This window comes from Pleurodeles waltl, chromosome 5, assembly GCF_031143425.1.
Source record: "Pleurodeles waltl isolate 20211129_DDA chromosome 5, aPleWal1.hap1.20221129, whole genome shotgun sequence".
NCBI lineage: Eukaryota > Metazoa > Chordata > Amphibia > Caudata > Salamandridae > Pleurodeles > Pleurodeles waltl.
In genome coordinates this window covers 883,611,018-883,633,499 of record NC_090444.1, presented here as the reverse complement: position 1 = coordinate 883,633,499, position 22,482 = coordinate 883,611,018, and the positions used below count along the sequence as shown (strand labels likewise).

Genomic DNA, 22,482 nt, shown 5'->3' with positions numbered 1-22,482 from the left:
GCATGAGGACATCATGCCTAGTAGTTTCATCACAAACCTGACTGTGTACTGATGGTTTGGTTGTATGCTTGACACTATATTTTTAAACGATTGAACTCTTTGTGGGCTTTGAGTAGCAATTGCTTTTTGCGTGTTGAGTGTGGCTCCCAAGTATTGTTGTATTTGGGATGGTTGTAAGTGAGATTTTTGGTAATTTATAGAAAACCCTAGTTTGTGTAGAGTATCTATTACATATTGCGAGTGACTTTGACACCGGTGTGGAGTGTCAGCTTTTATTAGCCAATCGTCGAGATATGGGAATACGTGCATGTGATGTCTCCTTATATGAGCTGCTACTACAGCGAGGCATTTTGTAAATACTCTGGGCGCTGTTGCTATCCCGAAGGGCAATACTTTGAATTGGTAATGTTTGCCCTGTATGTCAAATCTGAGGTATTTCCTGTGAGATGGATGGATGGATGGATATGTGGAAATACACATCCTTTAAATCCAGTGTTGCCATGTATTCGTCCTGTTTTAGCAAGGGAACTACATCTTGTAGTGTGACCATGTGGAAATGATCTGATTTGATGAAGAGGTTTAACGTCCTGAGATCTAAAATTGGTCTTAGTGTTTTGTCTTTTTTGGGAATAAGGAAATATAAGGAGTAAATCCCTGTTCCTTTTTGATGGTGTGGTACTAGTTCTATGGCTTGTTTTGTTAATAGTGCTTGCACCTCTATTTGTAGTAGGTCTAGATGTTGTGCTGATAGTTTGTGCGTCCTTGGGGGAACATCTGGAGGGAAATGTGTGAACTCAATGCAGTAACCATGTTGGATAATTGATAGAACCCATGTGTCCATGGTTATGTCTGACCAATGTTTGGGGTATTATGTTAATCTCCCCCTCCCACTGGTGATGTATGTTGGGGAAGTGTGACATTGAAGTCACTGCTTGTTATTGGGGGTCTGCTTGGCAGGCTGAAATTTTCCCCTTGCTCGTGGGTATTGTCCCCTGAATGAACCACGAAACCCCCCTCTCTGGTATTGTGGGTGGTAGGTGGGTTTTGTTTGGGAGGTGGATAGCTCTGAGGGTTGCTGTCTAAACCCTCCCCTAAACTGTGGCCTCCTAAATGTTCCCCTATACAGGGAAGAGTAGAGCGCGCCCATGGCTTTGGCCGTGTCTGTGTCCTTCTTCATTTTTTCTATTGCAGTGTCCACCTCCGGCCCAAATAGTTGCTGTTGGTTGAACGGCATGTTTAACACCGCTTGCTGTATTTCTGGTTTGAAACCAGAACTGTGAAGCCATGCATGCCTCCTGATGGTAACTGCCGTGTTTACAGTTCTTGCTGCTGTATAGGCAGAGTCCAGTGCAGAACAGTTTTGGTTGTTGGAGATGGCCTGTCCCTCCTCAACCACCTGTTGAGCCCATTTCTGATGTTCTTTTAGTAAATGCTGAATAATATCATGCATTTCTTCCCAATGGGCTCTGTCGTAACGGGCGAGGTGGGCCTGTGAATTGGCGATACGCCACTGGTTGGCCGCTTGCGATGCCACTCTCTTCCCTGCAGCGTCAAATTTGCGGCTTTCTTTATCAGGAGGTGGCGCATCTCCTGATGATTGTGAATTTGCCCGCTTTCTTGCGGCTCCCGCTACTACAGAGTCTGGAGGGAGCTGCTGTGTAATGAACACAGGATCCGATGGGGGTGGTTCATATTTTTTCTCCACCCGCGGTGTAATGGCCCTTCCCTTGACCGGCTCTTGGAAGACTTGTTGTGCATGCTTAAGCATGCCTGGTAGCACGGGCAGGCTTTGATATGACGCATGTGTGGACGCCAGGGTATTGAAAAGACAGTCATCCTCCAATGGCTCTGAGTGCATAGTGACATTATGGAATATCGCAGCCCTGGCTAGTACTTGTGTGTAGGATGTGCTATCCTCTGGAGGAGATGGCTTTGAGGGATAGCAGTCAGGACTGTTGTCTGAAACCAGTGGGTAGTAGAGGTCCCAGGGATCTGCATCGTTCTGTGTTTGCACAGTATGTGTGGGTGACTGCAGTTGGGGTGCCAAATGGTGACCTTGCCGTTGGCGAATGTGGAGGCGATATTTCTGGCAAGAAATGTGGAGGTGGTGTTTTTTCTCTAGCCACCTTTGCTCTTGGCTGTTCAGTTTCAGTCTCTGCCAATTTCCTTTTAAATTTCAGAGGATGGATAGTTGTATTTTCCCAGTATCCTTCTGGATGTGTAATCTTGGATGACTCCACATCCAGCTCTTGCTCAAACATGTGCCTCTCTAAGTTGTTGGGAGAGCCCATGTTCTTCTGTATAAGAAGTCTTTTTCGGTTCCGAAGCCCTTTTTTTTTTTTTTCGGTATCGAAATACCCATGGTCACAGCTGGTCTCGGCTCCGAAAGGCTCTTTCGAGGCTTATTGGATTCGACCAGTAGGTGTCGACTCTTTTCGATGCCGTTTTTTCGACCCGAGTCGGAAGACTTCGGCATCATCTTAGCCTTTTTCGGTGCTGAAGATGGTACTTGGTCACCGCCTTTCTTGTGGGTTGAGCCATGGCCCTCCGGCAGTGGCATCACCGAGGCCTTTTGTTTTTTAAGACTGACTTTGGGGCTGGGTCGGGGCAGGCGTACTCTTTTTGGCCCGCAGTCGGTGGTCTGTCTCTGTCGGAGTCATCCGATTCCGAACACTGGATCGAGATAGCCATCTCTTCCTCCTCGATGTCGAGTTGTGTCGATTTCCATTCCATCTACAAGCGTCTTGCTCGTCGATCTCTTAAGGTCTTCTTCGACCGAAAAGCCTTGCAGGCCTCACAGGTATCCTCTCTGTGTTCCGGTGACAAACACAGGTTACAGATCCGATGCTGGTCTGTATAAGGATACTTGGCATGGCACGTCAGATAGAAACGGAAGGGGGTCCGGTCCATGAGGCTTCGACGAGTGGTGTGATCGGGCCGACCAGGCCTCGGTTGGGTGCGGAAGCCCCGAAGGGCCGCCGAAGCGGTTGTCTCGTCGGTGCCGATGTAGCTATAGGAAAACCGATCCCGAACTCAACAATACCGACGGATTTTCGATGATTTCTTAAAGTTTCCCGATTCGAATCACGGAGCGAAGAGGAACACGTCCGAACCCGATGGCGGAAAGAAAACAATCTAAGATGGAGTCGATGCCCATGCGCAATGGAGCCAAAAGGGAGGAGTCGCTCGGTCCCGTGACTCGAAAAGACTTCTATGAAGAAAAACAACTTGTAACACTCTGAGCCCAACACTAGATGGCAGGAACAGTGCATAGCATGTGTATCTGCAGCTGCACATGCCATTGAATATATATATATATATATATATATACACACACACACACACACATACATACACACACTCCTACACAATGCAAAGCAAATAATTAGTACAAATTCATAACCATGGGGCGCATCTTTCTCTCAGTAGCTTCAAGCCGTAGATCCCCAAGATTGGCTGTCAGCAGAAAGAGAGATCTACCCTCACAGGAGATGTCCGGCATTGACATATCAATCTTGACTGAGGTCTCTGAATCTCCCCACCATCAATCCCGGATCTCTTATATACCTTAAACAAGCCAGAGCGGGGATTTCTAACCCCCCCCCCTCTATGTGCAATTTGTTATTAAAAAATGCTGGCTATTTCAGGTCAGTTTTGAAAGGAACATGTCGGAATTGGCCAAGATCCCAAGGTGCTCTCTCACAAAACCAAACCATTCCCTGCCGTACCATAAACATCATCCTAGCGCACTCTTCTCAGCCTAAGCCCTTGGTGAGAAAGAACATGCAGACACGGAGAATAAAAACATGAGCAAAAAGCACAATGCATAACATGGGCATGGAAAAATACTTGCAGCTTTTAACGTGGCGGTGGCTAATGGTAAAATAAAGTCAATAGGCAAAATGAAGCTGGTGGTCACTAATGTGATGGTGTGCTGTTGGACTTAAGTGCAATGTGGAGTCAGTGGTCAAGACACAAATATCATTACGGATAGCCACAGAGAAAGAGAAAGAAAATGAAAAAGTGGGTGAATGGTTCATATTGACAATGGTTATAAAGCAAGCTAGATAACAGATATGGTAGAATGAGTGAGTTTTTCCTGTGATAATTAAGGAGACTGCAGATAAAAAAAGAAAGTTGATAATGGAGAAAGGGAGAAGCAGAACCAAGAACAGGATTTGTACAAGGAGAATAACATTTTAAATTATCTTTTAACTTTCAGACCTCCTGCATACATGGATGGCATGCAGAGACAGCCTCTCCACAGTACCTGAGTGCATGCAACAGGAGACTGCATGAGCGTACAGGAACAGAGAACGTCCGTGCTTGCAGTAGTTGGTGCATCAGTGAGTGCCCAACCTGTGAATACATCAATAATTATGCCAAGCACTAGTAGAAATAGTACTGGTGGCGGTCCAGTTTCTAATGACATGGCTGCTACTGTTCCTGATGAGCCTCCTAACTAGAGGGAAATTAATCTTGGGCTTTGAAGATTGAATTTGGAGAAAATCTAAAAAGGTAAGCTGATTTAAATAAATGGATGTCTTATAATGTGGGTGAAATGATATATTTGATCATAGAAGCAGTGAGATCCGCAAATGAAGCACACTATGAGCTTGAGGAATTAGCTTAACTGAAGAATGTGAGACTGACATTAGTAGAAAAAAGAATGTACAGAGAAATTTTTAAAATGAATGGACTAAAAAGGAAACAAAATAATTGGTTTGATAACTTTACAAGCTCATATTAAGGACCTAGTTCAAAAAAATTAAAGATTGGAGAAATCTGTACCGAGATTGGTGGAAAAAGAAAGTTATTACAAAAAGAAGCACATGAGAAAAGAAAAGAAAGTAAAGGTGGTTATTGGCGATTCAGAACCAGGGAAAGTATCAGAATGTTCTCTGATGGAACACATGGAGGGAATTATGTGCATATACTATGAACTACAGGTGACAATTATGAATCAAAACTTTGGTAAAGAAAAGAAAGAAAACTAGAGCATGTGAAGCAGGGTCAGTACGGGGCAGCACTGGGGTAGGCGAGGCATGCTGTGCGGCAGAGCCGCTTTTCCAAACTCAGTCGTCTGGTCTGCTAGTGGACCTAGGTGGCTTTGAATGCTAACCCCAAGCCCCTCCGGAGCACGGTAGCAGCTGGGATGTTGCGGCAGAACGGTGTCGGTAACAAGAGTGGCAGCGGCGAACACACATGTTCAGAGAAAGCTCTTTTGAAGGTATTTAGGTCCTGGGGAGCAGACGGCTGTTTACAGTCACGTGACCGATTATTTTCCTTGCGAGCAGGAGGTAGCGTCAGTAGCCCCTTTAGCTTGCTGGGAGGAATGACGTTACAACATGCTTGAACGACTTTCGTCTTGGGGCCCTGAACCAGGGGTGGGACTACGTCCCCCAGGCTCCCTTGCTGCCAACTTGCGCTTCTTAATCGCTATTCGATCCCCGCAGCGTGGGATGCGCTTGAAGGACTTTTGTCTTGGGGCCCTGAACCTTGGGTGGAACTACGTCCCCCAGGCTCCCTTGCTGCCAACTCATGCTTCTTAAGTGCTATTCGATCCCCGCAGTACATGACGCTCGCGAAGACTCATCTGACAGAGGTTGGGCTGGGTGCTACTATTTTTTTTAGAGAAATAAGTTTTAACTTTAAGATGTGCCTTAAGGCTTGACTTAATAGTTTGTGGTTTATTACTTTGCCATCCAGAGATGGGGAAACAAAAGGCTGTGGACACTCGCTCACGTTAGTGGCTCAGAAAAATCAAGGAAATGGTTTAAGAACAAAACAAGCCTTATATCTAACCAAGGAAGCCACTCCTCGGAAGACATAGATATTTTGATTGAAGAAGTGGAGGCCATTTTAAGAGGCAATTCGAATTTACCGCCTTTAAAACAGGATCCCCCGTTATAAAAATACCAGATATATTTAAGAAAAAGCACAACTGCAGCCCAATCCACCTAGGGAGACTGAATCAAAGACGATTCCCCAAGCTCCAAGGTTGGAACTACTTTGAATGCCCTGTAGTGGGTTGTATGCTGTATCGTGCACTACAAGTGGCATTCCTGTGTGGGATGAGGCTCCCTGTCCTCCCCCGAGTCCTGAGGTTTTGGTGATGCCTAAGATCCAATGTTTTAACCGGTATGGGCCTCTGGGGAACGAAGAAGGACCCTGTAACACTTACATATATACGTTCTGGGACATGCGCGGATGTTGAATACTCAATCAATTCACCTTTGGATAGATCACCAACACTGCACGGCAACCTTGATTTGGCCTCTGTTCACCGCAAGCTAGATGAAGTGAAGAATCTGGTGTTGACACTGATGAACCAATTCCAATTGACGAGGGAACCTGGGTTATGTGGTTGTAGATGCTCTCGATCAAGGTTGGATGTGCCCTACCTGTTACGGGGGGCACATCCGATCCTAGGCCTCAAGTAGGCAATCAATATTTACAGCCTGGTTCCATTTCTTTTCCCACTTTACCTGCTCTCCATATTGAAGGTCCACAAGCCTTCCCCGAGGCCACTTGGCGCATGTGCGCGACTGGTACCAAGGATCGGAATTTTACCAGGCCTGATAGATCTGGTAAAACCATACCAGCTGATTATAGCGAGGATCCGGGGGCGGGGGGTGGTTGGCTCCCAGGTGCTGAGTGGAGCTGTCATCTCACCAACTTATCATACCAAGCCACCTGATGGTGCCTCTCATCAAGTTGGAACGAGATGGCTAGCACCCAAGAAGCAGGTTCAAGCCCCCGGGAACAAAGGAGATACCTTGTTTATGGTTGAAGTACCCAAATTGCCTCTGGGGGTTGTGGATCAGGATTCCTTGCTAAATAAGGTTATATACTAGTAGCGAGTCCAGCGGAAGTGCCTCTCTGTTATTTGAGCAGATATTGTGGAGGTGGAACGACACTGCCAGTTCGGCTCCAAATTAAATTTTATCTCCATCCGTTTTGTGGACAGGCTGTTAATGGATAATCTTATTGATTTTGAATTGCACACTTGCTATTTTAGGAAGTCCAGTGGGATCGGTATTAGACTCCAATCCTCTCTGGCCTCTGCTAGTTTGTCTACAAATTACGAAGATTCAATTGGTGGGAAGGCCGACACTAGCCACAAGTGTGCTTTGGCCTTGGCAGAAAACAATTCGCACTTATTATCAGATGTTGATTGACTAGCCACCGACTCCAATGTAACAATTTTTATTCGGGGTCTGTGGGTAGGCTAGGGGCGTCTAATGAGTCTGTTGATTATGGGAAGTCCAGTGCCCTGACCCCAATTTAATAATTCCTACTCGGGGTTCAGTGGTTAGGCCTGGGGTGTCCAACAAGTCTATTGATTATGGGGAAGCTCAGTGCCCTGGGCCCAGAGATTTGGGAACTAGTGCTAAACTTTTTATTATGTCTTGGACCTTGGCTGGGCTGGGCAGGAAACTGCTGGATCCTGAATGGGTCAATTACATAAATAAACAGGATATATGCTTATTCCAGGAGACTTGGGCTATGGACCCTGTCTTCCTGGATGGTTTTTTATCATACCAGATGATGGCCCTACCAGCAGATGGAAATACTGGTCATGCCAAGGGAGGTCTATTGATACTGCTTAACAAGAGGTTGCAATGCAACCACTTGGTATTAAAAATTGATTCCCCGGATTTACTAGGTGTGCAACTTGTATTTAATAGAGGTTTCAATATTGTTATAATAAATACTTATGCAAGGTCAGTGCCGCAGGGATAGGAGTCTCAGACTTTGACCCAGTTATCTGAATATTAGGTACCCTGTTTCCCAACACCAAGGTAGTGGTTGCAGGGGACATAACTTGCACATTTGAAGCCTCTTATTTAAGCAATGACCTAACAGTTGAAGAGGATGAACAATGGGGTATTCCTCGTTTGGCGAATGAGCAATCTTGTAGCCGCTCCCGTGTTGCCCTACAGTTGACATCATTGTGCCTTATGTATGGTCTTAGGGCCTGTAATAGTCGAACGCACTCTGATCCAAACATTGCGTCCACCTTCAAACTAGGCCAATTGTCTACTGTTATTGATTATTTTCTATTTGATGTCAGATTAGGGTCATTGTTGGAGGATATGAAGGTGGACTTCCGCCATGATAGCGACCATAACTCCTTGCTCCTTACTTTACATAGTGTTAAATTTAGGAGGTTTTTGAATACTCATCACACTGTTGTCCCTGAGCCACATTTGGATAACAGTCTCACCTGTATTAGTTGGCCAAAAGTGTTGTCCAACCCATATAGGATTAGGGAGATCTATAATTTGTTTATTTTTGTTATGGCGGACTGTGAGGGGCATGAGGTTGCCAATATCCCAATTCTTACCATCCATGAGATAATGACACATAAGTTGCAGAACATTTTTTACAAGAAAATTCCTACTAAGCAATTCAATCATCCACAAAATAGAGAGTGGTTTAACAAGGATTGTTTGAAGGCCAAACTTACACTTGAGCTAGCCATCGTGTCCCGTTCCCAGGGGGCGATTAGAACAGCCAGACTAGCCTACTATAAAGTTATAGCACAGGCAAAGAAAAGCTGGGATTACTCAATCTGGCAGAATCTGTTGGATGCTGGCAGGCACAATAACAACATGTTTTTTTTTTTTAAAGAAATTACTGTCTGATAGACCGAGAGGTCAAGAACATAATTTGTACCCATATCCAACCTGAGAGTTGGGTTTATCACTTTTCTAATCTTTATGCTATGCCCTGTAATTCTTCTCCTTATAACCATCATTCCCAACAGTCAGCTGCAGTGTGCCTACCATTTGGTGACCCGGGAACGGATGTGTGCAAACAGGATGACCATATTGTTATTACCCTGGAGGAAACACTAGCTGCAATTAATTCCCTGAAACTTTCTGAAGCCCGAGGTCCAGATAAGATACCGGGGGATTTATACAAGTCTGAGCCAGTGATCAGGTCCAGTTATATAAACATGATATCTACCGCAATAGCAGCAGGGGGTATGATACCAAGAACTTCGAAAGGGCCTGAATCAGTCCCCATCTACAAAAAGGGAGTAGTGAGTTCTTCTGTCAATTATAAACCTATTAGTCTCATTGACAACCTTCAAAAAAATGTTGCCAAACAACTCCAGGAAAGGCTTTTAGATTGGGCTCACACCCATTATGAGATATCTCCACTTCAGGCAGGTTTCCGCCTCAAAAGTAGTACCATGGATCAGGGTTTTAGGCTGGCGCTTTTATCCTGGAAATATGTAACGCTTGCTAAACAAAAATTGTATGTTGTTTTCGTGGACCTTCGGTCTGCGTTTGATATGTTTCCTAGAGGAAAATTATGGGATCTATACAAAATAGGTACTCCAACGTATATAATTCATCTTCTACGGCGGTTACATGAGGGCATATATGCCCAGGTGGGGCAATCAGAGTGAATTAACAGACCATATTGCTATTCAACGGGGGGTTCGTCAAGGATGTGTTCTGGCACCAACTTTATTTACTTTACATATAAATGAGGTGGTACAAGCTTTATCTGTTTGTCAAAATGATGTGCCTTCCCTAAATGAGCAAAGGATTCCTATACTGCTCTTTGCAGACGACTCTCTCCTCATTTCCAAGACCCCAATGGGTCTTCAGACCCTTGTGGATAAGTTTATAATCTTCTGTACTGACCAAGGGTTGGAACTAAATGCTAACAAAACTAAATTAATGGTGTTTAGCCCAGGACCAGTCAGGAGCTGTACAATCACTTTAGCTGGGGATCCCTTGGGGGACGTAAGCTCAATAGATTATCTGGGTGTGAGGATTTCTAACAAATTGCTCTGGGAAGAACATATCAACAAGAGTGCGTCCATTCTCCAAAACAGATCTGGAGCCATTCTGCGCTTTTATAAGAGTATAAATACGAAAGCTGTTTCTCCGGCTATAAAGATTTATCTAGCTAAAGCACAAAATGCTGCTACTTAAGGCGCTGAGTTGTGAGGCTTTTGTAAAACCTCTAAATTATCAGTGGGTGAGGATAACTTTGCTAGAGCACTACTCGCGTGCCCAGGTAGCACTCCCCTGATTCCCATCTTTTTGGACCTTGGTCTTAATCGTATCTCTGATATGATAGCTTTAAGACTGTTACTTTTCTGGGTAAGAATTTGGACTCCCATTCCATGGTTTAGGCATGTGTCCAACTGGTTTCACACCCTGGGCCTTGGGAATTACTGGGAGAATCCACATGATTTAGAGAATGCACATAAATTGCCTTTGAAAATAGCTTGCTGGTCCTATGTTAGGATTAAATATCTCCTTGGCTCATCGCATGGACGATTGACCAGTGCGTTTCTCAGTTTTAACTTGTATCCAGAGTTTGAGCCTTATTTAGATCTTATTCCCAACACTCTGGGGAAGAGTTTGCATGCCCGTTTCCGCTATGGGTGCTTACTGTTACTGTCTTTTGTTGGAGGTCATCGCCGGCACCTAATTTATGTCCATGCTGCAATACTGTTCCGGAATCAGTTGAACGCTTCATGTTCTTCTGTACAGCGTATGTACTCCGACGTAAGTGGATTTGTCCAGTTTGTCAGATGCTGGGCTTTAGGCAATTTGCTATTGCCCTTAAGTTTTTAAAGAGCGATACCTCTGTTATCTTGATCCATGCAGTTAGCAAGTTTCTTGTGGCTGCATGGTATAAACAGACTTTTTTTTAAAAAAACATTGTAATTTATAAATATGTATGCCTTGGGACATGTATTGAGAGATTTTACTGGTCTTATTGCTAACAATGAATGATGCTTTTATTGTTTTTTTTTTTTTTACTACTAAATTCGACTTGTATATTGTAATTATATGATTTTTTTTTTTTTTTTTGCTTTGATGGTTTATGACTGAATAAGGCTTGTGTTATGATGAATTATGCATTTATGATGAAGTTTAAAAAATTGTGAGAGGAATCTGACAAATGGAACTAGGAGGTTCACAAATTGGTGACGATTTAAAAAAGGTTAGGGATTGATTTAGATTTGTTATTGATATTATTGTTCGTAGTTATCTACGGATGGAAAGTAAGGCGGCTGTTCCTTGGCAGCTAGAGTTGCTCCTAATAATGCTCCATCAGAAATGTTCGCTAAAAAATACACAGCAGTGATAGATCATATGAAAAAAAAGGTGACAGAAGGAAGTGAACTGGGAAAAGGTCCTGAGAGCTAAGCAGGAGTCAAAGGAGTTGGTGCATGCCTACTATGCGAGGCTTATGCAGATTTATAAAAAACTGTGGAGTTGAATAACCTGAGGAAAAAAGGTGTTAGTGATTTCGTATCGGCTTTCATTTTGGGTTTGTTTCCTGAGCTTAGTTTGCATATTCAGCAGGGTGCTATGTTGGCAGTCTAAGGGAATCGATTAGATCTTGAAATATGTGAAGTAGAGAAGTGACTGGTTTGACCCAAAGCAAAAAAGGAGAAAGGAAAAGTTGATTGCAGAGACAAAGTAGATTCAGAAATGGTATAAATCAGATAAATTCTGATTTGGATTCTGTGCTGCCTAATAATTTCAGAAAAAAGGGAGTGCATCTCATGAAAGGTGTGAGAATATGACATGAGATGCTGCAGATAAAAGGTCAGGGAAGAGAGGTTGAAGGTAATTCTGGAGTGATGGCAAATATGAATTTGCTGAAGAAGGGCACTACCCGTCATTTCTGTGGTAAAAATAGGGCACTCAAAGCAAGAGTGTAGGAAGAATCCAGATCAAATCAAGAACTATTTTGCTAACCCGATACAATGAAATTCAAATCAGATACAGACACAGTTAGCTACCCTACATCCACCAGCTCCATTTCCCCATTGCAGAATTAAGGGAAGTTCTGTGTGAATACGACTGCAGCCCGAAGGACAAAGCAAAACATGAGAAATAATATGTTTAACAGTTCAGGATACCAGCAGAACCCATTGATTCCAAATATGGATTTTCCTCAGTTTTCATCAGACTAATAACCAATGGTGCTTGAGGGGGCCGGAGGATTGCATGCTTGGTGCAGACCTGGAGGCAGACCAGACTGGGCCATTTATTGACTGTGAGAAATTGGGCTGTTGGTTGAATGGGGAGTGAGCACAGGGTGAACCACCAAGTTACAAAGTTATCCTGTGCTTAACTCTAGGCAGCTTGGCACAAAAAGCAATCTGGCTTAATTTAGAGGCAACGTACAAAGTATTTATGCAGCATTTAAACAGCTATAGAGTGAAAACACAACACTAGAAACATCCTACAACAATTTAGAAAAAGAAGAGTAAAATGTGATCAATTATTTTATACCACAGTGAAAAAAAAACAACCAGTAGAACTGGAGATATGAATTTTTAAAGTTTTTAAATAAAACTAGTGCCTAAAAGATCAAAGTGCTAACCACGGACATCTAGTCGCGCGATACCGGGTCAAAGAATATGGCTAACCACGATGTAGCACAGGTCACATGCAAGAAGTGGATTCGGCCAGGTCGGCGCTTACCAAACAATAATGGGCAGGAAAATGTCAACTTTCTAAAAGTATATACTAAAGTATACAAAAGTGATTTATGGAATGTTTGAATTAATCCCAGCCACTGGGTATTACTCGGGTTATTTTGCAAACCATGTCACCTCAGTTTGTATCCAGCTATATGCCTGGCAATTTGAGTCAAACTATTCCATTTGGAGTCGGCTTGAGACTGAATTGAATACAGCTGGGTCCAAACTGAGGTGACATGGTGTGCAAAATAACAATGGATCGGGCTGTGGTCCAAGTATTTACTGGTGGATAAGCTTAATTCAAACATTCCATCCATCACTTTTTTGTATACTTTAATGTGTCGCCGTAAGTGGGATACGTATGCCCAGACTTGGGTTCCGTGCACATTGTCACTGGAACTAAGTGATACCCAGCTGATGTGCCCATAACTAGGGGAAAACTAGTCCTGGGTTGCTTGAGTTCTGGTTCAGGGAGGACCTAGCTTTGCAGTTCAGGCTGGACTATTCTGACTAGGGCAGGGTCAAGACTTATTTGCATATAGCTGGGTTCAAACTAAGGTGAAATTGATTGCAAAATAACAATGGGACGCGGCCCAAGTAATTACCAATGGTTGAGATTAATTTAAGCATTCCATCCATCACTATTTTGTGTACTTTAAAGTGGCATTTTCAAAACTGTCATTTAAAATCTGACTTTACCATTAAAAAGGATTTTAATTACAATTCGAAGAAACCAAACACAAAATGGTTACCTGTTCCCAATAAAATGTTCAGAACAGGTAAGCATTTCGTGTTTGGTATATATCTGGTTCAGGGAGGACCTGGATTGGCAGTTCGTGCTGAACTGTTCCAAATGTTCAAGAATTAGCACTTATTAAATGTAATACAGTAATCCAAATATTATTCTATGGGACAGATAAGCCTCACAGTAGTGAAAAAAATGAACTTAGAAGTTTTTTCACCATTAGGACATGTAAATATTAAAAGTACATGTCTTGCCTTTTAATTACAATGCACGGTGCTCTATGGGCTATCTAGGATCTCCCTTAGGGGTGACCTATATGCATTAAAAGGCAGAATGAAAGGTTATAATTGACCAGGGAAAAGTCGTTTTTTATTGTTTTGATAAAAGAAATGATTTTCCGAAGACTGATTTTTGAATCCTGAATTTTGTTTTACATCTTGTTTTCATTTGGCATTGATATGCATATAAATGCAACATTGTTCGCATGATTGCATTGGTACTAATAGTCTTAATTGGCTTACTGTTGTTCGCTATTTCTTCAGTAATATAAGTCTCCACACAGGTTGAACTAACTATGGTACGTAACAGAGCTGAGTCTAATACATTGTTACAAAGGGAAACCTTAGTTAGTGGATGTAGTGATAACATTTATACAAAAATGTTAGGTGAGTAAGTCGAACTTATGAGGTTAAGAATTATATGGTGTGTACTTTTCTTCCTTCTTCTGCAGGTGAACGTACTCCATATCTACAGCAACCTGATTCATATGCTTTACCCTGCAATGTTTGTGTTAGCATGTTTAATAAGCAGTAGTTTATATCACCATACTTGTCACATTTCAACGTTTCAATAGAGAATCTTCCTGTTTCAGAAGACACTGGGGATAGCGTAATTATGATAAATATTTGAATACAACTGCACACCTAACCATGATGCTAATCAGGTTAAACAGGAGTATGTGTGTAGTTCGAGTAGAGAACAGTGTGAATTTGTCAACAAATATAGTGAGAGAAGAGTGAAAATTTTGAGACTGGAATGATGAGAAGAAAATCAGATAATAAAGGCTGAGGAAGAATATGGATTTTTGAATTTGCTTCAAATGTTGAGAACAGAGCATGAGAGAAAGGGTTAATTGTGTACGTGGAGTCATGTGCCTACTGGGGGTAGGTTAATATAATTTATCAGTGAGAGTGAGTGTAAAAGAAGGTATGTTGTTTGGGGTGATTTTCCAGCTAGTGAAGAACCAATACTGAGGAAATGTATTGTGTGTGGGGTAAAACTGCTTATTGCAACCTGTCTCATAATTGGGTAGGTGCTTACTATTGACGTTAGGGTCTTCTACATCATGTGAATGGGTTAAATGATGCTGTTGGTTCGAAGAGTGAAGATTGGTTATAAGCAGATAGTATTAAACGTTTCAAGTGCAATGATTCCATCTAAAGGAGTGGATATTAATAATGTAAAAATAGAAGATTATTATGCTTGTTGAAAGGCTTGCATCTAATACAGACGGGGCACAAAAGCATATTCATTCAGAATTAACTGCTATACTGGTAATGATAATGCATAACCGCTTAGTGCGAGATATACTGGTTGTGGAGGACGGCTGTGTTTGCAAGGTTTTGATGGTAAGAGTGTGTTGTACCTTCATTCACGATAGAAGTAGGGTTACTAATGCCATCATTCGAAATATTAGCAATATTACTAATATTTCTCATGAAGTGTAAGCTTTAGAAGAGGGTGGCTTGTAGGAAGCAGTAGATTCCTTAGTTAGGAGAATAAAAATGTTTTAGTTAGGTTGGTGAATGGATTGACAGTTTGGGATGTAGCATGTTTAGAACACTATTAACCCCTGTAATTATTGTGCTGAGTTGTGCAATTGTTCTGTTTCTCGTTCAAATTCTCTGAGCTGATGTCTACAAATTGTAGGTGTACAGAGAAAAGTGGATCATTTGAGTGAATACTAGCTGTAACAAAAATGAAAAAGGCCAGCATCAAGTGAATAATCAACTGAAACTATTGGAAGAATTGAATCAAAAGAAGCAGAAAGTGATTATCTGGGGTTTTCAGACTATTCAGAGGGGGAGTTTGTTAAAGATTTGTGTCTATTGTATAATCTTATGCGTTATTAATGTCAGAGTGAATTCACTGTCAAATTTGCACGTATACACTCACATGATGCTATTGCTCCTGAAATTATTTTGCTATTATGTATGAATGTGTTTTTTGGCTTATGTTAACTAGGCCTCAACTGGGCCTCAATGCCATCTTGTTCAAAATGGATGTTTATTCCTCCATATTCACTATTTATTCTTTCTGCAAAATGCAGCCAAGAAGAGTTATGTTTGTTTATTTTCACCGACATTGTTCTTGCTGGTCTCGAATAAAACATTCCAACACAGACAAAGGTAATATTGTGTTTCTCAAAGCCCTTCCGCCCGCCCACTCTACTGCATTCAACTACAGCAATTACTTTATGCATTTGCATTCATGATTTCTGTACCTTAACTTCTGAATTATTGCAATGAATTTTCCTATTTTATTTCTGCCTTTGAGCTCAGTTACTGAGTTTGTCCTTACTTAATCAACTGTAATTTGAATTCATGTAAAGTTGCTTATCACAGTGACACATTGCCTCAAAAAATTGAGGTTTAACAGTCTTCGATCCATCCACCTGTGGGCATGCTATTGAGGTAATATTTGAAGGTGTAAAAATGTAGGGGTTCCCCATAGCTGTAATACACCATTTAAATCTATATCTCCTGAACTATACATCCAATAATGTTCTGTGATCAACCACATTCTCCCAAGTGATCACTCTTCCTACAAAAACGAATGTTAGAACATTTATTCTGTTTCTAAAACCAGATATTCCAGGGAACCCACTCTTTTGTATGAAATAACAATGAACAAAATTAATCAAGTTCTATTGTAATTTAAATATCATTTCTGATTATGACTGAGATTACCAGTGCCCCAGGTTAAACTGCGTATTCTAATAACAATCACTTACGTAGAGGAGTCAAAAGCTCTGACCGCTTCTGTGTGTACTCCATTTCCAGCTCATCATATCTGTCTTTGTGGCTGTCATTGTCCACAGATTTCAGCTGAACAATATAACTATCCAAGAAAGAATCCAGCAGGGCCACCAACTGCTCCGTCAAAGTGTTGCGTAGGCCACTGTCAGCTTGAGGATATACCTTCTTGAGAATAATTCCATGCTGGCGGATTATGGCTGGTCGTATTCCTGCAGATCCACTGGATGCTAGAAGAAGAAAAACGCTTCAAGTCGGTGCACTAATTTACTAGCATCTTTGCATTTGCAATCTGAATCGGTCAGCATAACAGTAGTGAGGATGCAAAGATGTAGTGTGTACATTAGAAAAGGAGAGATTGTGGGTAGAAAGAGTTTAGGTGGTATTCATTGGAAACAGCAAAGTAATATATCATACAGGGCCAGACGTTTTTGCAGTATACACAAATAAAGATATTTATTGATTTCATGCCTTTAAAGAAGTAAATCCCTCAATCCACCCCATGATTTGTGGCATCCAGAACCCATGGCAGAACTCAATGATGAGGTAACCTATATGGCGGGAAGAAGGAAAAGGAATGTATCCCATTAACCTTGATTGAGACGCTATCTGCAGGAGAATGGACCGAGAAGAGCCTGGACCTGTGAGACAAGAAGGTACCCTTGGAGCGAAGACAAGATGAAGCATATCATCCTTGAGGAAGAGCAAATCTGCTGAACCAATGGGATGACCGCGGAAAGGCAAGCAAAGAGTCTGATATAGTGAGCAATGCTGCATCCCCACCTGCAGGGACAAACCAGTGAGGAGCAGCACACAAGGACTAGAAAAACATTTTGCCAGCAGCCTGGAAAAGCTTTGGCCTTAGGAAGGAAATAGGACATCCCAACCAATATAGGTGGTAAGGCTTGCAGCAGAGCACAGAGTGCCGCATGAGGACAGAGCAGTGACACAGGTGTGCGAAACTATGGTACAATGTCCTAGACTACCACAAAGGAATAATTGACATATTAAGAGAGTAAGAAAATATAATTGGCTTTTGGGGCATAGAGCTTGAAGAGTGGTTATCTCCCTTTTGTGCCTGCCACCTGAAGGCTTGTCATGTTGGGAGCCATGTAAACATGCGTCTACCATCTAGGCCTCAACTAACAGTGAATGCAAGTTATTTAAATGGAGGCATGTGGGCCTTAAATGGCGATGTGAACAACTGAAGTGCTAGTGGCAGGGTGAGGCGGAGCCTGTTGAACATATACTGGAGGCCAGGAGAGTATGGATTGGACATTTGGACACCCTCTCCTACAAGCCCTGCTGACACTTCTTAAGTTGGCACTTTCGGGAGGGCCTGAGAACCCTTGACTGCTTAATATGCTCCAATTCATATCAAGTGCAGAATAAACAGGCAGAGATTAGTGGACCCAGAGAAGTGCTGTGATTTCTGGGGGTGTCTGTGACAAGACCCTGGGTGCAACAGTGCCTTTGATGTACTGAGAAGCAGACCCTGAACTCCCAGAAATACACAAACACTGGGGGTGGTCCCGGCAGGGCAGAGGGAGGTGGGAGAATACTATAACATGACACCATGAGGTAACCTAATGCTAATTAAGATGATGATGCACAGGACGAAGTTGCCTTTCCAGTGAAGAGTCGAGCAGGAGACTGAATGGTCACCCCCTCTAGTGACCTCTTAGCAATGGAAGTCTAACTGCAAAACATGCTCAACAGAGTCCGTCAGGCAATTTCGGACTCTAGAGAGGCCCTCGAATCTAAGATTAACACAGTGGCAGTGGATGTCGCCATCAACGGGACGACCATGAATACTTAGCAATAAGGCTGAATATACAGCAGATGCTTTGAAAGAAAGCCACCCAGGGTGAAAAAAAGCTATTCAATAACAGATCTTGTACCTTACTGAGATGGTCTGTTTCTTGGAACATAGAGTAGGAGATACCAAGGGCAGAAGTCAATGTAACAACATCAGAATAGTGGACCTACCAGAAGGCATTGAAGGAAGGAATGTAGTCTTGCACCTGCAGCAGTGGTTGTTGACAAAGGTAACACCTCTGAAACTCAAAATTCCAACCTGTCAACATCTTCCAGGTGGGGATGGCAGACCAAAAGTGACCTGTCTTTTGCACTATACGGTCTATCATTCTCCAATACAGAGCGAGGATGTCTGAACCCATAAAAAGGGCAAAATTGTACAATATGGCTGTTCCTGTATTATACTTCACGGGTCCAATTTAAGTGGTCCCCCTTCAATGAAGTTAAAAAATCCCTGAGGGAAGCTGGACTCCATTACTCTTCATTGTTCCCTACTAAAATAAAAGTGAAGACTGATGTTCCTTGTTCCTCACCGAATATTTTTAGGCTTGGAATAGGTTAGAATGTGGGTGTATGTAACTGTCAGGGGGTCATGGTTAGATTGGTGGCAGGGAAGACAAAGGTGACAGAATACTGGTATAGAGCTGCCCAACATCACACAGTCAGAGGAGAGAGGGGAGCCAAAAGTAAAGCTCTATTCAAAGAAATAAGAGATAAGGCTCCAAAAAAACAGGCATTCAGAGGCAATGTGGCACCCAGACTAACACCCCAGGACGAAAGTGCAAGATATATATATATATATATATATATATATATATACAGCAAAAACAAAGGGAATGTGCAGTAAAGCACTTATGAGCTCCACATGGTAAGACTGAAGCACAGTAAGTTCTTCAGGAACAATTGCTGTAACAGATTCTGACTGCTATTACCCATATATTGGATATCCATGCAAAGGCACGGTCTGTGGAGCTGACCCCCATGGTGAGGTTATGAAAGTAACAGTAAGACAATACTCAAAGTGGGCAAGAATCACCACCTAGGTTGTCCGCTGAGCCCACGGATCCTGGCGATTAAACAGGAACTTGCAAGGCAGTAACAGCAGTAACTGCAAGGAGGAATACTTAACAGGAAATATGGGAAAACTAAGGGCATCCTTGGCAGAAAACAAGTAAACACACATTGAAACTAGAAGCAAGACAGCAGGAAAGCATCAAACTAGAAACTGGAACAAAAATGTAAAGAAAGGCAAGGACTGGGAAAAGGAAAATACAGAAGGAGAGGCTTCAAGGGAGCACCAGAAGTGCTGGTGCAGGAATCAAGGAAACCAGGAAACACTTCAGGTAGAAACAGTACAATGAACCAGGAATAACTGAGCCTCGGGAGTTAAGTAGCAATGCAGGGAGTGCTGGTGCAGGAGCAAGGATTTGCCACAGCTCAGGAACAAGGAATAGCTATGGCTCAGGAAGGACATCAGGAAACAAGAAAAACCAGAGCTCAGGAAACAATGGAGGAATAAGCAAGGGTCTGGAATTTCAAGAAACATGGGATAACTATAGCTCAGAAACATTGTCTCACCAGAAAACAGCTACAATGACCAATACTGGTCTGAAGGGAGCTGAGACTTAAAAGGGCTCACAGTAAACACATGCATCAGGTGTGAGCAGGATAGCAGCAACCAGCAATAGGTGTGCTGAATTTCTCCAACCATCCTTGACCTGCAAGGGTGGAGACGCAGCAGTGAGCAGAGGATTCTAGGTAATGGAATTCCAAGCATGAACAGACTGGCTTCCACAAAACCCAGAATCGTTTGGGAATGGATGGTAATGTGCAAATCGCATCCAATGGCTGGAAGTCAGGATATGCATGCAGGGGAAGGTCTGGAAACATGTTAGAGCATTGGAAAGTCCCACAATTTGGCCCTATTGTTGTAGGCATGAGAGCGCAGGGAGCGAATTGTGACAGTGGGCCAGGTAAAAGCACGCGAGGGAAAAGAAAAAGGGCATGGCCGCTGAACTTTAGGAACATCAAGCGACCAGCATCTTAAACTGAAAAGGAGAGCAGCAGCGGTGGCAGCTCCAACAGTAATCCGACTCCAGCAAGATTCAGATATGGAAAGCAGCAGAGTCATTGGTAACAAGGTCTGTGATTTAGAATAAGATGTATCAACTGAAGAAACACCATCATGGACACCTGAGTTGGCAGATGACATTTGAGCCAAGTCTGGAAGAGTTTATGGGGCAGGGGTTGGACACAGGCAGCGAATCTACTACATGATGATCTGTGCCATGATGCTGAAACGGACTATGGTGTTTACTGGTGGGGGGGTTAAGGCTCCACTGCAGATTAGGTCTCCATTGGTCATACATAATTGTTATGACTGAATATATTCTTCTCAGACTTGGGGGAGAGATATCTTAAAAATGTTGCCGTTTAGCATTCTAATTTAAATCTGCAACGCTAACTCCAATAGAATACCACTGTCACCACCCCACCATCAGAGTTGCTGGCTGGCTAATACAATTCCAAAAAACAAAAAAAAACAAAAAAAACACAAGACAGCCACAGAGGAGTAACGAGCGAAATAAACTAGAAGGGTCACCCAAACATAAGAGTCTTCAAACAATAATAGTGTAATAACGATGTTAAGTTGGCCTGAATCATGGTCATAACTGCAATAAGGAGAGATCAATAAAACATATACAATTATCATGTAAACCCAATAAAAACCTTTATCAGATATAAAACTTCTAGCATTAGACTATAATGCTCAGAACAGCCTCTAGAGGACATTACAATGAAAAAAGCATTTGTATGAAACATGGTCATGCACCCATATAGTTAGCCCAAGAGGGCATAACCACATAAAAAGAACATTTCAGAGAGTAATGCACTGTAATCATATACTTATTACAGTATTGAAATACTGAAGGCGTTGTGCAAAAAAAAAAAAAAAAAAATAACAATCAAGCTACTAAATATATTCCCCGGCTCAGCCCTTGGTTGGGCTCCCCCATGGGTATTCCATTTTAACCACAAAGCAAATAATGCACTGGATCTAGATGGGGATTATCACAGGTGGGATTTTTGCTCCAATGGAGAGATTATCCCAATGAAGACATTTACTGAAGAATATGGCATACCACTGGTCAGTTCTTAAATTAGGGATTGTTGCTCAAGCGGAGAGATTATCCCATTGAAGACATTTACTGAAGAACATGGCTTATCCATCATCAGTTTTTAAATTAGGGGGCTTTGGTGCTGACGTTTAGAAGCCTCTGGAACATGGCTACATAGGAACCCCCATAAAACTATTTGCTACAGATCCTAGTAGCACTAGGAGCTGGTCACCTTGTTCTAAGGGATGCTGTCCAAAGTGATGGTAACTGATTTTAACAGGGTCAGGGTACACCGGGAATCTTAGAGCACGACTAGGAAATAAAAAATGGGAAATAGTTATTGCATTTCAGGAGGTTTCGGTAGGAAATTACCACCTTTCTGATATAGTTAACCCCACGTTTTGCCTGGTGTCAGTATGTTTAGACTGTACTACACTGGGATCCTGCTAACCAGGACCCCAGTGTCTGTGTTCTCTCCCTAAATTTAGTTTGTAAGTCCCTAGTATATGGATCCTAGGTACTCCGTCATTGGTACACTAGGGGTCCCTCATGGGCCGCATCATGTACTGTGCCACCCATGGGGGCTCATGCAAGCTGTGACTACAGGCCTGCCATTGCAGATTGTGTGAAATGGTGCATGCAGCTTTCACCCCAGATATAAGGCTTCCCTTATATAATGCTCACTGCACTCTGTCCCTATAAGTTACCCCTAAGGTAGGCCCTTCAGCCCAAGGGGAGGGTGATCGTTTTCAGTGGGAGGGTCCCCTTGCATGAGCAGAGGTGCCCTATAAATCTCAGACTCTGTTTTCTTGGGCTTTGTAAGTGTGGGGAAGCCATCTCAATGGATACAAGATGTCCAACTACATAATGGCTACACCTTACCTAGGCATGTTTGGTCGACTCTCAAATAGAAATGCTGGTCAGCTATAAAGAGGGAGTCCTTTGCTGTTGTCTCCATTTTCCGGGCTTTGTAAGTGTGGCAAAGCCATCATAAGGTATACAATGAACACTGGTCAACACAAGATGTCCAACTACATAATGCCTCCACCAAACCTAAGCACGTTTGGTATCAAATATGTTAGAATCATGCAACTACACCGATTCCAGTGCTAGTTGCATGATACCATTCTGTGTGTTCCCTAGGGAATAGCCATGTCTGCTTTTTCAGCTTTGCAGAGTCTGCATGCCAGCCCATACGTTCTGCCCTCCTACTGCTGAGCCTACATTGGACAGGGGAAAGCAGAACAAAGGATTTCCTGCAGAAGCGGTGTGTGACCACCTCTCCCT

General features: G+C 42.7%; 1 protein-coding gene across 1 annotated transcript in view; it reads right to left on the bottom strand.

The window, feature by feature from the left end:
- NUP133 (nucleoporin 133) overlaps positions 1-22,482 on the bottom strand; it is a 942,256-nt gene that overhangs the window by 450,920 nt on the left and 468,854 nt on the right. Inside the window, exon 18 of the mRNA XM_069234985.1 lies at positions 16,237-16,488. Coding sequence (XP_069091086.1) covers positions 16,237-16,488 — 252 coding nt within the window. The remainder of the gene's footprint in view (positions 1-16,236; positions 16,489-22,482) is intronic.